The 12295-nt window shown below is 63.9% G+C and overlaps 2 protein-coding genes across 6 annotated transcripts; both read left to right on the top strand.

The window, feature by feature from the left end:
- Positions 1-675: 675 nt before the first annotated feature.
- Positions 676-8084, top strand: LOC310882512 (uncharacterized protein C20orf96). 5 transcript variants are annotated; one of them, XR_014572994.1, is made up of 11 exons: positions 676-1047; positions 1266-1380; positions 1699-1841; positions 2445-2603; positions 3068-3167; positions 3599-3756; positions 3884-3985; positions 4710-4793; positions 5077-5195; positions 6372-6568; positions 7886-7974. XR_014572994.1 is itself a non-coding variant. In XM_083801373.1 (10 exons), exons 1-10 carry the CDS (start codon positions 976-978, stop codon positions 6451-6453), a joined length of 1131 nt encoding a protein of 376 aa, XP_083657499.1. In that variant the 5' UTR covers positions 676-975; the 3' UTR covers positions 6454-7636. The 5 variants fall into 5 exon arrangements, 3 of the variants coding, with proteins under 3 accessions (XP_083657499.1, XP_083657498.1, XP_083657500.1); XM_083801373.1 differs by lacking the exon at positions 7886-7974 and having other exon boundaries at positions 6375-7636; XM_083801372.1 differs by lacking the exon at positions 7886-7974 and having other exon boundaries at positions 6372-7636.
- An 891-nt stretch (positions 8085-8975) lies between these two features.
- On the top strand, positions 8976-12295 carry REM1 (RRAD and GEM like GTPase 1). The gene is made up of 4 exons (XM_083801375.1): positions 8976-9528; positions 9733-9815; positions 11113-11317; positions 11471-12295. Exons 1-4 carry the CDS (start codon positions 9213-9215, stop codon positions 11746-11748), a joined length of 882 nt encoding a protein of 293 aa, XP_083657501.1. The 5' UTR covers positions 8976-9212; the 3' UTR covers positions 11749-12295.

Here is a 12295-nt window from a genome sequence, read left to right as displayed (position 1 = left end):
CGGTACCCCCACCCGGGATCACCGGGATCCCCGTTACCCTTGCTCCCCCCCACCCGGGTACCCGGTACCTCCCCGTGCCCTGCTGGCACCACCTGCAGCCCCCGTCGGGGCCCCCCGGGACCCTCCCGGGACCCTCCTACACCCCCCGGGACCCCCCACACACACCCACCGGGACCCCCACACACACCCCCGGGGGCCCGGAGCCGCCCCACCGGCGGCAGGAGGCAGCAGCGGGGGGTGAACGGGCCCCACCCGGGACGCCCCACACGGGCTGAGGGCAACGGGCCTGGCTCGGGCCCGGGGCCGCCTCCCTCCGGTGGGGGCGGCGGAGGGGACGGGACCCGGCACCGAACCGGGACCGGGCCGCAGGGGGGGCACGGGGGCGGCCCCTCACAGCCAGGCCCAGCGGGCCCCGGCCTGGTGGGGCCCGTCCAGGCCCGGTGGGGCCCGGCCCGGCCCGGCCCGGTTCCTCCCCCCGCCCCGGGCCGGTCCCGGTCCCGGTCCCGGTTCCGGTCCCGTTCCGGGGGCGGGGCGGGGCGGGGCCGCGCGCACCAATGGCAGGGCTCCGCGGCCCTGTTGCCCTGGAGACCGCGGGCTGCCCGCCGGGGGCCGCGCCCATTGGCTGCCGCCTCGGCGCGGGCGCACCGCAGGGCGCGATCCCATTGGCTGCGGCTCCGCCCGCAGTTGCCGTGGCGACAGGGCCCGAGCGCGGCCTAGGCCCGGCCCCGAGCCCCGAGGCCTGGCCCGGGGGCGAGCGCTGGGCACCGGGCACCGGGCACGGGGGGCGGGGGGCGCCCCGCGGGGGGAGCCGCTGCCCCGGCCCGGTGAAACCGGCCCCGCTCCGTGTGCCTGGGCGCTGCCCGGCCTCGGTACCCCGCCTGCTGGCACCGTAGAGCCGGCCCGTTTACGGGAGAGGGGCTCCCGGTGCAGGGCTCCCGGTGCGGGGCACGGAGCCTCCCGCGGGGCCCGGCCTCCATGCTGGGGGCACGCGTGTCCCGTCCCGGGATGGACACGAGGGGCCTGGTCCCGGGGGAGCTGAGGGGAGCGGTACGTGTCCCTGCCCGGTGCCCGGTGCCGGGGCTGTGGCGCTGCGGCCGTTACCGTGACATCTCCCAAATGTGCCCTCAGAGGTGTTGGAAAGGGCATTAAAGGAAACCTCAGAGCCCGGGAGGAACCGGAGATGGGAGCGGTGTGGGTCGGGCTGGAGAGCTCCCTGCCCCCAAACCTGCCCTCACCCCCAGTCTTTTCCCTTACGCCGAGCTCAGGGGCGCAGCAAACGGCGCAGGGCGAAACCGGAGGAGAGGAGAGCTGCGGCCCACGAGCTGACCCTGCCACCGATCCCCACCGAGGACGAGAAGGAAGGGGAGAAGAAGAAGCCAGGTTGGGAGAGATTCCCCTGGTTCACTGCCCCCCGGCGCCACTGCTGCGTGAACTCGGTGCTTGCTGCTGGGAGCCACAAAAAAAGTGGCTGAGAATAAAGAGGGAGAGCTAGAAAAGAGCAGGGAAGGCTTCGTAGGTTCTGCGCCTGGGCTGTAACTGCACGCTGCTCGTGCTGGGGCTGCAGAAGGTTTGAATTCAGTTCTCTCAGTTGTTCTTCATGTTTCCCTCAGCAACACGTAACAGGAGAGGGTAGATGGAAAGCATCGAAACTGGACTGTGAAATAAGTACAGGGCTTTTTTTATTTTTTGTTTCACCAGTTAAATTTATGTTGAGTAAAAAAACACCCTTGCCTTCGAAGACATCGTCGTCCCAAGAGAAATACAGAAGTTTTACTGAGAGGAAGTTGGCGCTCAAGGAGGCTGAATTAGCGAAAATGTTGGAAGAGATCAAAATTACCACGGTACATGCAGCAAATAGCAGGTGCCTGGATGGAGGTAGCAAATCCATACAGTTACCCAGGTTGCCTTTATGGAGGAAATTCTAGCAGTCTGAGTCACTCTTGCAAAATGGCACATGTTTATTTATTAATAAACTAGAGGTAATTATGCTGCTCTGCTCAGTGCTGGTGAAATGTAACCTTGATGTTGCCTATTAAGAAAACTGACGAGAAACCAAGAGAGAGCCCAGACTGTGGCAGTAGGAGGGATGAGATTTAGGAAACGTGACCCGTTAGAAAAGACTGTCAACGTCAGGGTTTCTTATTCTAGCAAAGGGAAGGCTGAGGTGGAGGACGTGACCGCAGGTTTTTAGTAGGCAAAAGACGGTTACAAGCGATCACGCAGCTGGTGGGGAGGCGTGTGGGAGCAGGACTGTGCTGTGGGGGGGAACTCAGTGCCTTGGCAGTGAGACCGAGGCTTGGTACGTGGTGCTGGGACGGTCAGGGCCTTGTTGGTGCTGTTACCATGGGGCAGGAACGTCCTGGGAACGACAGATGATGGTGAGAACACTTGAGGCGGGTGGGACTGATGGAATCTGCAACCCTTTAATCCACAAATTGCTGTAGGATCTGACCAAGCAGAAGATAAATGCCATAGAGGAGCTGAAGCAGCGCAGCGCCCACCTGGCAGAGGCCAACTGCCGGCTGATGGAGGACATCCAGCACACCGATGCCAGCACTGCCAAGCAAGCCAGAGACCTGCTGCAGCAGTACGAACAATTCCAGGTGAGGTTTTAGGGTTGGCTAGCAGGCCCGGTCCAGCGGAACACAAAACTTCCCACTGTTCCTGTCAGTGCTCGGGAATGGCCAGGCGCCGCGTGGGCACTTCCACTGCAACGAGCGTCACTGCAGCATCGCCGGTCCTGGGGGAGCTCTCAGACGCCCACAAGGTGCTCTTGTTTTGTGCCTGTGTTTTAAAGCCACGAGGGTTTCTTGACTGGCTACTGTCCCACGCATCAGTAGCCACCCCTGTAACAGCCCAAATACATCCCTCCGTGGGGAAGTTGGCTCCTGGAAGCACCGAGACATTCCCACGAGCAGCTCCCGTGCAGGAGCTGGCACCAGCCACAGCAATGGACTCATCTGTGCTGCTAATAGAAGCAGTAGCATGAGAGGAACATCAGGGATGCTGCAGGGGGACGTTTCAGAGCTCTGTAGACTGATCAGTGACTGGATTTCTCTCTGTGCAGGTGGTCCAGGCGATGACACAGACCTTCAGTCAGAACAGACTGGACACGGCGAGGGCAGAGCTCCAGGAAATGGAAAAAACAATGGAAAAGAATCTGGGAAGTGAGTTGCTGTCGTTACAGTGAAATATGGCCTATATAACCGCGTTACCTTTGCTTTCCATCGTGGTAGGTCAAAGGCATTTTGTCAATGACATAAATACCAAACTATTCCATTTCTGAAATTAATCCCCTTTCCTGCATGGGGATAATCCTCCTGTCAGGAGGGGCAGAACCCCGTGACGCCCGTCAGCCTGTGTCTAAGAGGCTGGGAAGAGTCTCCTCCCTGGCAGCTGTTGGCACCATTCCGGGCAGGTTCTGGTCAAGGTGGTCAGATTTGGGGTGGCCATTCCCGCTGCTCACGTGGTGATCTGTAATCCACATCACTTCCCACATGGTGTGCTCAGCCAAACGCAGGACAGGCTCGTCGGCTCGGTTAAGAAGTGAAGTTCTGGAAGCCCTGGGCTGACGTTTTCTGCTTTGACTTTCCCTCAGAGCTACAGCAGCAGCTGGACGAAGCCACATCAAAAGTACAGGTTCTCCAGGACGAGCTTGGCGTCCTGCGGACCTACACGGACGTGCATTATCCCAGACAGGCTCTCCGGATTGTCCTCCTGCTGTCCGACATCCAGAACCTGAAGGAGCAGCAGCAGGTGCTGAGACCTCTCCTTCCCTGCCGCATTGCTCGGGAGGCTGGAGAGGGCAGGGGAGGAAGGAACGCGATGTTTGCCTTGCTTAATGCTCCTGCTGTTTCTGTGCGCTGCCTCCTGCCACCCTCAGGATGAGATAGACAAGACAGAAGAAATGGGGAAGGCTGTCCTGGAGGAACTGGAAGAGAAAGCGCAGCTAGAACGAGAGGAGCTGTTGCAGAAAGTCGTGGAGGTACGCGGAATTACTGTGACGTCTCGGCAGGGGAGGTCAGTTTGTGGGAGCTGTGGACAAGGCGGGGGCTTCTTGCCCACTGGCAACAGCAGCGTGCAGTCAGCACACGAAGAATAACAGAGAATAACAGAGCATCGCTGCTCCCGCTGGCTGACAAACGGGAGCTGCCTGACAAGCTGGAAGGGTGCACGAGAAGCACTTCTGCGTTGCTGCTCTAGTCTGATGTGACAAAATGTTCTCAGACTCGCTCCTGAGAGCTCGCTGCGTGGAGGTGAGTGCGCTGTGACCCAGCGTTCACCCTGCTGTTATGCTCCCTGCTTTATTACATTATTTAGGTAGGCACTTAGCTGCTCGGCTGTGACACTGCTGAGGCAACGCACGTATGTTTGTAAATTCATGAGGAAACTAAACCGTGCGCAGCACGACAGAGCAGGGGCTGCTCTCAGTCTGCAGAAAATTTTACAGGTGAATCTGTAAGCACGGGTGCAATAAGTAACCCAAGCAATATTAATAAGCCTTCTCGGGGAAACTGGACTTGATTTATTGAGTTCCTCTGTCTTGTTCTATCATCAGCCCAATGGGATGAGCTGGAACCAACACCTTATCCAAGCAGGAATTATTTCCGTGAAGAGTGATGCACCTAGACGTGACCAGGGTTGGCATCTGACGGCGGCAGGGTCTCACGCTGGCAGTTACTGTGGTTTTCTTCTCTCCCCCCACACAGGAGGTGTTGCTGCACCAAGATGGCCTGAAGCAGCTGGTCATAAACAACCACGTTCTTCGATGTGAAATAACAAGGCACAGAGAGGTGAGTGGGCGCGGGAAGAACCACCACGGTGAAGCAGAGCCAGCCACCCGCAGCCCTTGCCTTTAGTGAGGGTTTTGTGCATCTTGGTGGCGTATGTTGCTTTCTGCTTCCACTGGGGCTGAGCTGTTAGCTTCCTGAAACGCCTGCTGGACTGCTCGCCCTCAGTGTGTCCTGTTCGGGGCTTTCTTGTATGAGGGATGGTTTCGAGCTCTGCTGGTTGCAAAAATTTTAATCACTGCTTCTGTTGCAAAATGAAGGACGCTTAGAAATGTAATTCATTCAGGTCATTAAGGACCTGGAAGAGGAGATCAGCGAGCTGCAAAGAAGCATCCAGACGCTCCGCCAGCGTGCAAGAGACCCGAGAGAGGTGATCTTTGCTGATGTTTTTCTCCGCAGACCAAAGTAAGTAAGGCTGGTCAGTGGGCATGCACAGGCCGTTCTCTACGGCCTTGACCTGCAGGAGTCTGTGGAACTGAGCGCTAATAACCTCAGCCCAAGCACTGCCGCAGATCTCACCGTCAAACCTACACGCAGTCCAGGACAGAAACTCGCAGCTGACAGGGGTCCTGCCTCGGAAGATGGCTGCCAGGTCTCCTGGTCTTGCCTAAGTGCAGCTGGGAACTAGCCTCTGTAACAGCAGCGTGCTGTCAGCCCCGGTCACGTCACGTCTCTCTTCTGGGCTTCCTTTTGTCCGTCCTGTAAATGGGGATAATTATTGACTGCAGGAAGAGGCAGGAGCAGCAGGGCTTTTCAAGGCCCTTGTGACTACGATGAGTCTTACTTTATTGTTCTTTTCCCTCGCTGGCTGGGAAACCAAACTGAGGGGAGGTGGCCAGGCTCCTGTGGAGCATCCTTGTCCGGGCAGGTCCTACCCGTCTCGAGCTGCTTTGCTGCTTGTGTGAAACGGCACGAGCGCTCGGCGAGAACAAAGATGGGCAGCCAGTTCCCTAATATGTAAAAAAAATGTCTCAGAGGAATCGGTTGGCAGCAAAAAGGCAAAACTTTCTACCACTCTTTCCCTGCCCAAGCTCGTCGGTAGCTAATGACTCCCAGGGCAGAGGTTGCGGTGAATCCCCGCTCCCGCTTCCCAGCGCGCAGTGCTCGTACCGGACGTCGGTATGGAGCACAAGGAGAATCCTCAGCGCGCATCGATGGGGAGAAGGCCCTGCCAGCTCGCTCACGGGAACGCTGGGCTCTCCTCTCCAGGGACAGGGGACACACTGGCCAAGTCTGTAGGCTGAGGCATACCAGCAGCCTGCTGTGACGAGTTATTTTCCACCGTACCCACGGCGGGGAGCCCGCCCCACCGAGCGGCAGGCCCCTGGCAGAGGGCGCCTGCCCAGAACACAAACGCTTTGGAGCTGCTGAGGTGCCTCCGCTTCCTGAGCTGTCCGCTGACCAGGGGAACAAACCTACAAAAAAGTTGGTCAGATATGTTTAAATCTGGAGTGCGGTGTAGCCCGAAACCCACAGCTGTGTGCAGAACTGCGTGCACATGCACGTTTACTTGCTGCAGCTGCCTATATACAAGTTATTCACGGCCCACAGATGTCAGTTAACGGAGGCTTTCCTTTCCAGCAGGTCCTGCTGCTGCAGGTGTGGGCCAGCCCTCAGCCCTCCGCACTTCACACACGCACACAGGGTTATTCCCATGGCGTGAAAATACAGTCCCCTGCGTGAGCAGCTGCTCACCCAGCAAACCGGCGGTGCTGCAAACGGCAGAAGGGGCTGGATCTCCCGTGCTGGGCTGCCAGGGGGTTTTAACAGCAAGCCAGGTAGGGCTGCAGCGCTGCGGAGGCGTGATCCGAAGCAGGAGGAAAGCCTGGAACGTGTCAGGAGACTGTGGGGGAGGCGAGTGGCTGCGTGATGGATTAGCGCAACTTAATTTTTTCCGATAAAAGAATGATAAAAAGGGGAATTAATTAGCCTCGACAGCTGGTGGGGCTGGGGTTACTGAGGGTGGCTGGGAGAGGAGTTAAAAATAGCAGGAAGGCCCAAGTGGAAAGTTTCTGTAACATCACAAGTCAGGCATTTGGTGCTTACCCGCCCTGACAGGCAGGAGGCTGTGCCAGAGCCCTCGCCGCCATCTCCCCGCCGATTCCCACTGACCTCCCTGCAACTTTTCACACGACTTCACCAGCCGTTCATTTTTCCAGTTAACCCTCTGGTTCCAGACGTTGCCTTGGCTTCTTGAAAGCAGAACCAGGCGTACGCTGCACTCAGCTTGGAAGCACGAGGGCGCGCAGCAGCGCGGGATTGTTGCTGGCCCTCCTTGGGCTCCCCGTGCACGGCACCTGTGAAGCACGGAGGAGCTGCGAGGCCCCTGCATGCCCGCGTGTATCTGCATTTCTGTTCTCCCTCTTTAAAACTCCTTTCTCAAGGGCCCCCCGGGTGGATTTCACCAGCAGCTCTGAGCCCTGCATTGGAGTCGCTCCGGACGCACAGTTTGTCCCGGGCTGACGCAGGCTGCTGAGCGCACCTCTGAGCGAGCCCAGCTTGCTGTGTTTGTCCTTTCTCTGCGAGAAAGCAGATGTGCCTGGCTGCCTGATGGGCTTTCTCTGCTTCTGTTTGTCGTTCGGGACTGACAATGAGGGGCAGCTAATTCCGTTCTTTCTCCGAGTCCCAAGGGTGAGATCTGGCTGGCGTTTGCTGGGAAGCCGAGCCGCGCTCTGGTTTGCGCTGAGCAGGGGCTGAGCACCGGAACCCTCACCTCGTGCTGAAGGGCTTTTGTCCGCTGCTCCCCCAGCTGCCTGCTGTGTCCTGCTGTGTCCCCAAACGAGTACCTGGTCCCTCACCACTGACACCACTCCTGGGCCCCAGGGACACGGGGCAGGGGTGGTGCAGCTAACGCCAGGCAGGCGTCCCTGCCAGCCACCTCCAGCCCTCGAACACTGGGGCCATTGCAGGGCGCGCAGGAAGCCTCTGAGCTCCGGGCAGGCTGCGCAGAGCATCGGAGGAGTCACCCGCCTCTCGGCCCGGCCGCACAGGAGCTTCTTCCCCTCCTCGCGCCGGGCTCCTGTACGCCGGTCGGAGCACGGCCGCTGATTCCTGCTCTTTCCTTCGCGCCTCATCTCTCTCCTCTCTCTGCTCAGGTGCGCACCGGACGCCGAGGTGGTCCTCAGCATCCCTGCGGAGGAGGCGCCGCTCCCCTAACGCTCGCAGGCCCCTTGCCAGGCACAGCCTTCCCCAGCAGCGCTTCTTCACCCCAGCCCCGCTCAGCGAGGACCCCCGGTTACAAGGTGCAGGAAAGGAGCTGCAGCGTTCCTGACCTCACGGCTGTGACCATCGGGCTGCAGCCGTTTGGAAGGTGCAAGCCCCGTGGTGACGGCTTCCCAGGAGACCTCCCCGGCCCTCCTCACACCCCAGCACGACAGGATCCCCCCTGTGCCGTCGGGGCAGCACCTAAGGGGCTGCAGACGAAGTCAGATGGGGTCTCTCCATCGCGGTGCTGTGACCGTGAGGGGTGCCCTGGGGTGCTCCGAGGTGGGCACATCCCGGTGCAGAGCAGCCCGGGGCCCCAGCACGGAGCCAAAACACCGCCGGTGCGGGTGCCGGGGCCTGCCTCAGGTTCAAATAAAAACAGCCCCCCCGCGCTGCCCCGTTCGAAACACGCCTCTGGCCCCGTCCGTTACCGGCTGGGGGTGACGGCGCTGCCGCGGCTGCCAAACAGGGGCAGCGGAGCCTCCGCAGCCCCCGGCAGGGCTCGGCCCCGCTCCGGGGGGCAGGCACCGGGGCAGGACCGGGCTCGGCTCGCTCCTTACTTGGCGAAGCGGCGGGGCCGTGCGCTGCCCCGGGCCGCCGCGAGATGGAGCCGGGAGGGGACCGGGCGGGGGGCTCGGGGGCGCGGGGGGGGGGGTCCTGCTCCGGGCGGGACCGGAGCGTGGCGGAGCCCCCGGGCCGCGACGGCGGGCACGGGACGGGACGGGACGGGACGGGGCTCCCGGGCAGCCCCGGTGCCGCTTTTCCCCCCGCTGCTCCCCGGGGACCGAGGGGAGGCGGCCGGGGGCACCTCGCCGAGCCCCGGCACCGGGAGCCCCGCGGGGGCCTCGGGGACCGGGCAGAGCCCCGGGGGTGCGGGCGGCGGGGGCCGGGGCGGGCGGCGGGGGGGGAGGGGGGGGTCGGGCAGGGGTGGGACCGGCCGCGGCGGGGGCTCCACCTCCCGGTCTTTAAAGCCTCGCCGCTCCGGGGCCGGGCGGCGGTGCCCGGGAGCTCGGCGGAGGTCAGCCCGGCCCGGGGAAAGTTGGGACCGGACCGGGACAGGAGACCGGGACCGGCGAGGCCGCCGCGCCCGCCGCGCCCGTGACCTCGGGGCTGCACGGCCGGGGGGCTCCGGCGGAGCAGAGGGGCTACCGGGGACCGCAGGGAGCCGGGGACCCCTCGGGGCTCCCTCTCCCGACCCCGCTGCCCCCCGTGCCGCCGATGACCCTGAACACGCAGCGCGGGAGCAAGAGCCCGCTGCGGAGGAGGGCCAGCACCCCTCTGCCGCGGCCCGGGGCACCGGGTGCCACGCCACGGACCGAGCCCGGGCACCCCCAGCTCGGCCACTCGTCGTCGGAGCCGGGCGGCAGGGCTGCGGCCCCCCGGGGCAGCTGGTCCTCCGAGTCCTCGGCCTCGTCGGGCTGCTGGGAGCCCCAGTACCGCGTGGTGCTGCTGGGAGACCCCGGCGTGGGCAAAACCAGCCTGGCCAACGCCTTCGCCGGCGTCCAGGAGCGGGACCTGCTGGAGCAGCACGGAGGTGGGTGCCCCACGGCGTGGCGGGGGGGACCCTCTGCAGCGGGGTCGCCCGCCACGGGGCCGGGAGGAGGGGAGGCGGCTGCTCCCCGTGCTCGGAGGGAGCCTCGCGCGAGGCCCGGAGGAGCCCGGCGGGGTCAGGGGCCAGCGCCGGGTCTCGGCTGCCCGGGGAGTTCTGCACCGACCCGGCTCTCCCGGTGTCTTGCAGAAGTGGCGTACGAGCGCACGCTGTCCGTGGATGGCGAGGAGACCACGCTGCTGGTGATAGACGCCTGGGAGCCGGAGCGGCGGGTACGCGGGGCTGGGGCCGCTTCCCCGGGGCTGGGAACCACACGAGCCCCTGCTGCTGGGAGGACTGGGGGGGCTGGGATGGGTGTGGGGGACGCCGTGCGCGTACAGCTGCTGCTTCGGGGCCTCTGGGCTCTGCAAAGGTCTCCCTGAGGCCCTTCTGGCTGCGTCCAGGGCTCGCAGAGCGGGACAAGCCCAGCGGGCAGGATGGGGCTCAGGGTCCCCAGTCAGCAGCCATAAAAGCAAATTGCTGGGATCGAGGGACCCCCGATGGGGGCACCCCTCGGTCTGGGAAGGTTGAAGCCTGAGGTCAGCCCCCTGGCCAAAGCGACAGCCTCTAACTGCCTCTGCCTGCTGTGCCCAGGCCTGGGAGGGTGCCCAGCACATCCTCGCCCCTCTCCGGGGGCTCCCGTGGCGAGGCACCGTGAGCGCAGGAGCAGCCGAGCGTGGCAGGAGCCGTGCGGGTCCCTCGGGGGGGGGAGGAAGGGGCTGCGGGAGGGAGCGCAGTGCCCGCCCGCTGTGAAATGCGAGGGAACGGTTTGGAAGCGGGGCTGAAGGAGCCGACCGGGCAAATCCACGTGAGGCGGCGCTGCCAGCCAGGGCACGTGCTTAGCAGGCAGAGCCGCGGCCCCGAGAGCCTGGCACGGGGCGTTCCCTCTGCCCCGCGCAGCGCAGGCTTCTCCCTGCCAGCAGTCCCAGCGCAGCGTCGCTGCCTCCTCCCAGCGCCCCCGTGCCCTCCTCCCCGGGGGCCACCCCGGGGCCGTGGGCTTCCACGGGAGTCAGGATCGGTCCCCGGGAGCAGGGAGGGAGCCAGCACCCAGGCTGCGCGCAGGCACGGCACCCCCGTGGGCTGGGGCTGCGTTTTCCGTGGATGCCTGCGCCGTCCGGAGGTGCCCAGCCCCACAGCGCCCTGAGATCAGCCGTTTTATTTCCGCTGTTGCTCAATCCCAGCTTGCCCAGCCAGGACCAGTGCGGGGCTCGCAGCGCTGTGCCCATGACACTGGCATTGCGCGGCCGAAAGCAGCTCCAGGAGGTGCAGCCTCAGCCCCCTGAGCCAAGCTGAGCCCACGGCCCCAATTTCTTGCTGATAGAGGAGGAAACTGAACCACCCCAAAAGCCAGGAGCTTTTAAGCCGTTTTAGTAACGGGGCCACACATCCGCTGCCCATGATGCGGGGGCTGTTGAGGTGCGCTGGCAGGTCCCATCTGTGCCGGGGTGCCTTGCTGGCCCCCCCCAGAGCGGTTGGGGATGCCACTGGCCCCCGCAGCGCGGTGACATCCCCTTCCCCATGCGGTGGCAGGGTGAGGAGAGTTGGCACCGCAGCCACTGCCTGCAGGTGGGGAACGCGTATGTCATCGTCTACTCCATCACGGACCACGGCAGCTTTGAGAGCGCCTCGGAGCTGCGCATCCAGCTGCGCAGCATGCGGCAGGCCGAGGACATCCCCATCATCCTGGTGGGGAACAAATCCGACCTGGTGCGGTGCCGCGAGGTCTCCGTTGAAGGTGAGCGTCTCCGTCCCCGTGTCCCGTCTCCGTCCCCGTGTCCCGTCTCTGTCCCCTTGTCCCGTCCCCATGTCCCGTGCCACGGCTTCTGCTGCGTCCCCGGACCAGGGGGTGCCAGCGGGGCCGTGCCCCCTCCCTGCCCTCCCCTTGCAGAGGGCCGTGCCTGCGCCATGATGTTCGACTGCAAGTTCATCGAGACGTCGGCGGCCCTGCAGCACAACGTGGCTGAGCTCTTCGAGGGGGTGGTGCGGCAGCTGCGCCTGCGCCGCGAGGGCAAGGAGGCCGGCGCGCACCCCGCGTCTGTCCACAAGCGCAAGGAGAGCCTCACCAAGAGGGCCCGGCGCTTCCTCGACAGGCTGGTGGCCAGGAACAGCAGCAAGGTGGCCCTCAAAGTCCGCTCCAAGTCCTGCCACGACCTGTCCGTGCTCTGAGAGCCGCCGCGTACCCGTCCCACCGGACTTGGAGGCTGGGGGCTCCCCTCTGCCATCAGCGTGGCCAGCAGCTCCGCGGGTGCAAGGAGAGACCGCAGGGGCTGGAGCGATGCTGAGGACACGGAGCTGTTTTAACCGGTGCTGGTGGACACACGGGGTGCTCTGGATCCGGCCGCTACCCCTCCAGGAGAGGGGCTGAGTGGGGCTGGGTCCCCCGAGCTGCACGTGTGGGACGGGCACCTGTGCCTTGGGGGTGGGAGCCCGGCTGCCCCGTGCTCCGGGGGGGCCGGGCCGTGTCCCTGCAGGGCCGGAGGCGTGCTGGAGGCTGCCGGCAGCTCTGCTGGCCGTGGTCGTGGCACCCGTCCTTCGTGGGGCAGCAGGGGGTGGCGAGGGCACCGCAGCGGCACCCCTGGCCCCTCTGCGCCTGGGTTTTGCGCTGCGTCTCCCTAGCACTGGCGTTCTTCTGACTGAGGTTTTTCTGCTGTCTTCGTCCCGGTGCGATGGGGAAACCCCCAGATCCACAGAATAAACACCAGCTGGGATGTGC

This window comes from Anser anser (assembly GCF_964211835.1).
Source record: "Anser anser genome assembly, chromosome: 16".
Lineage (NCBI taxonomy): Eukaryota > Metazoa > Chordata > Aves > Anseriformes > Anatidae > Anser > Anser anser.
The sequence above is the reverse complement of the archived record's forward strand: the minus strand, read 5'-3'. Positions and strand labels throughout refer to the sequence as shown.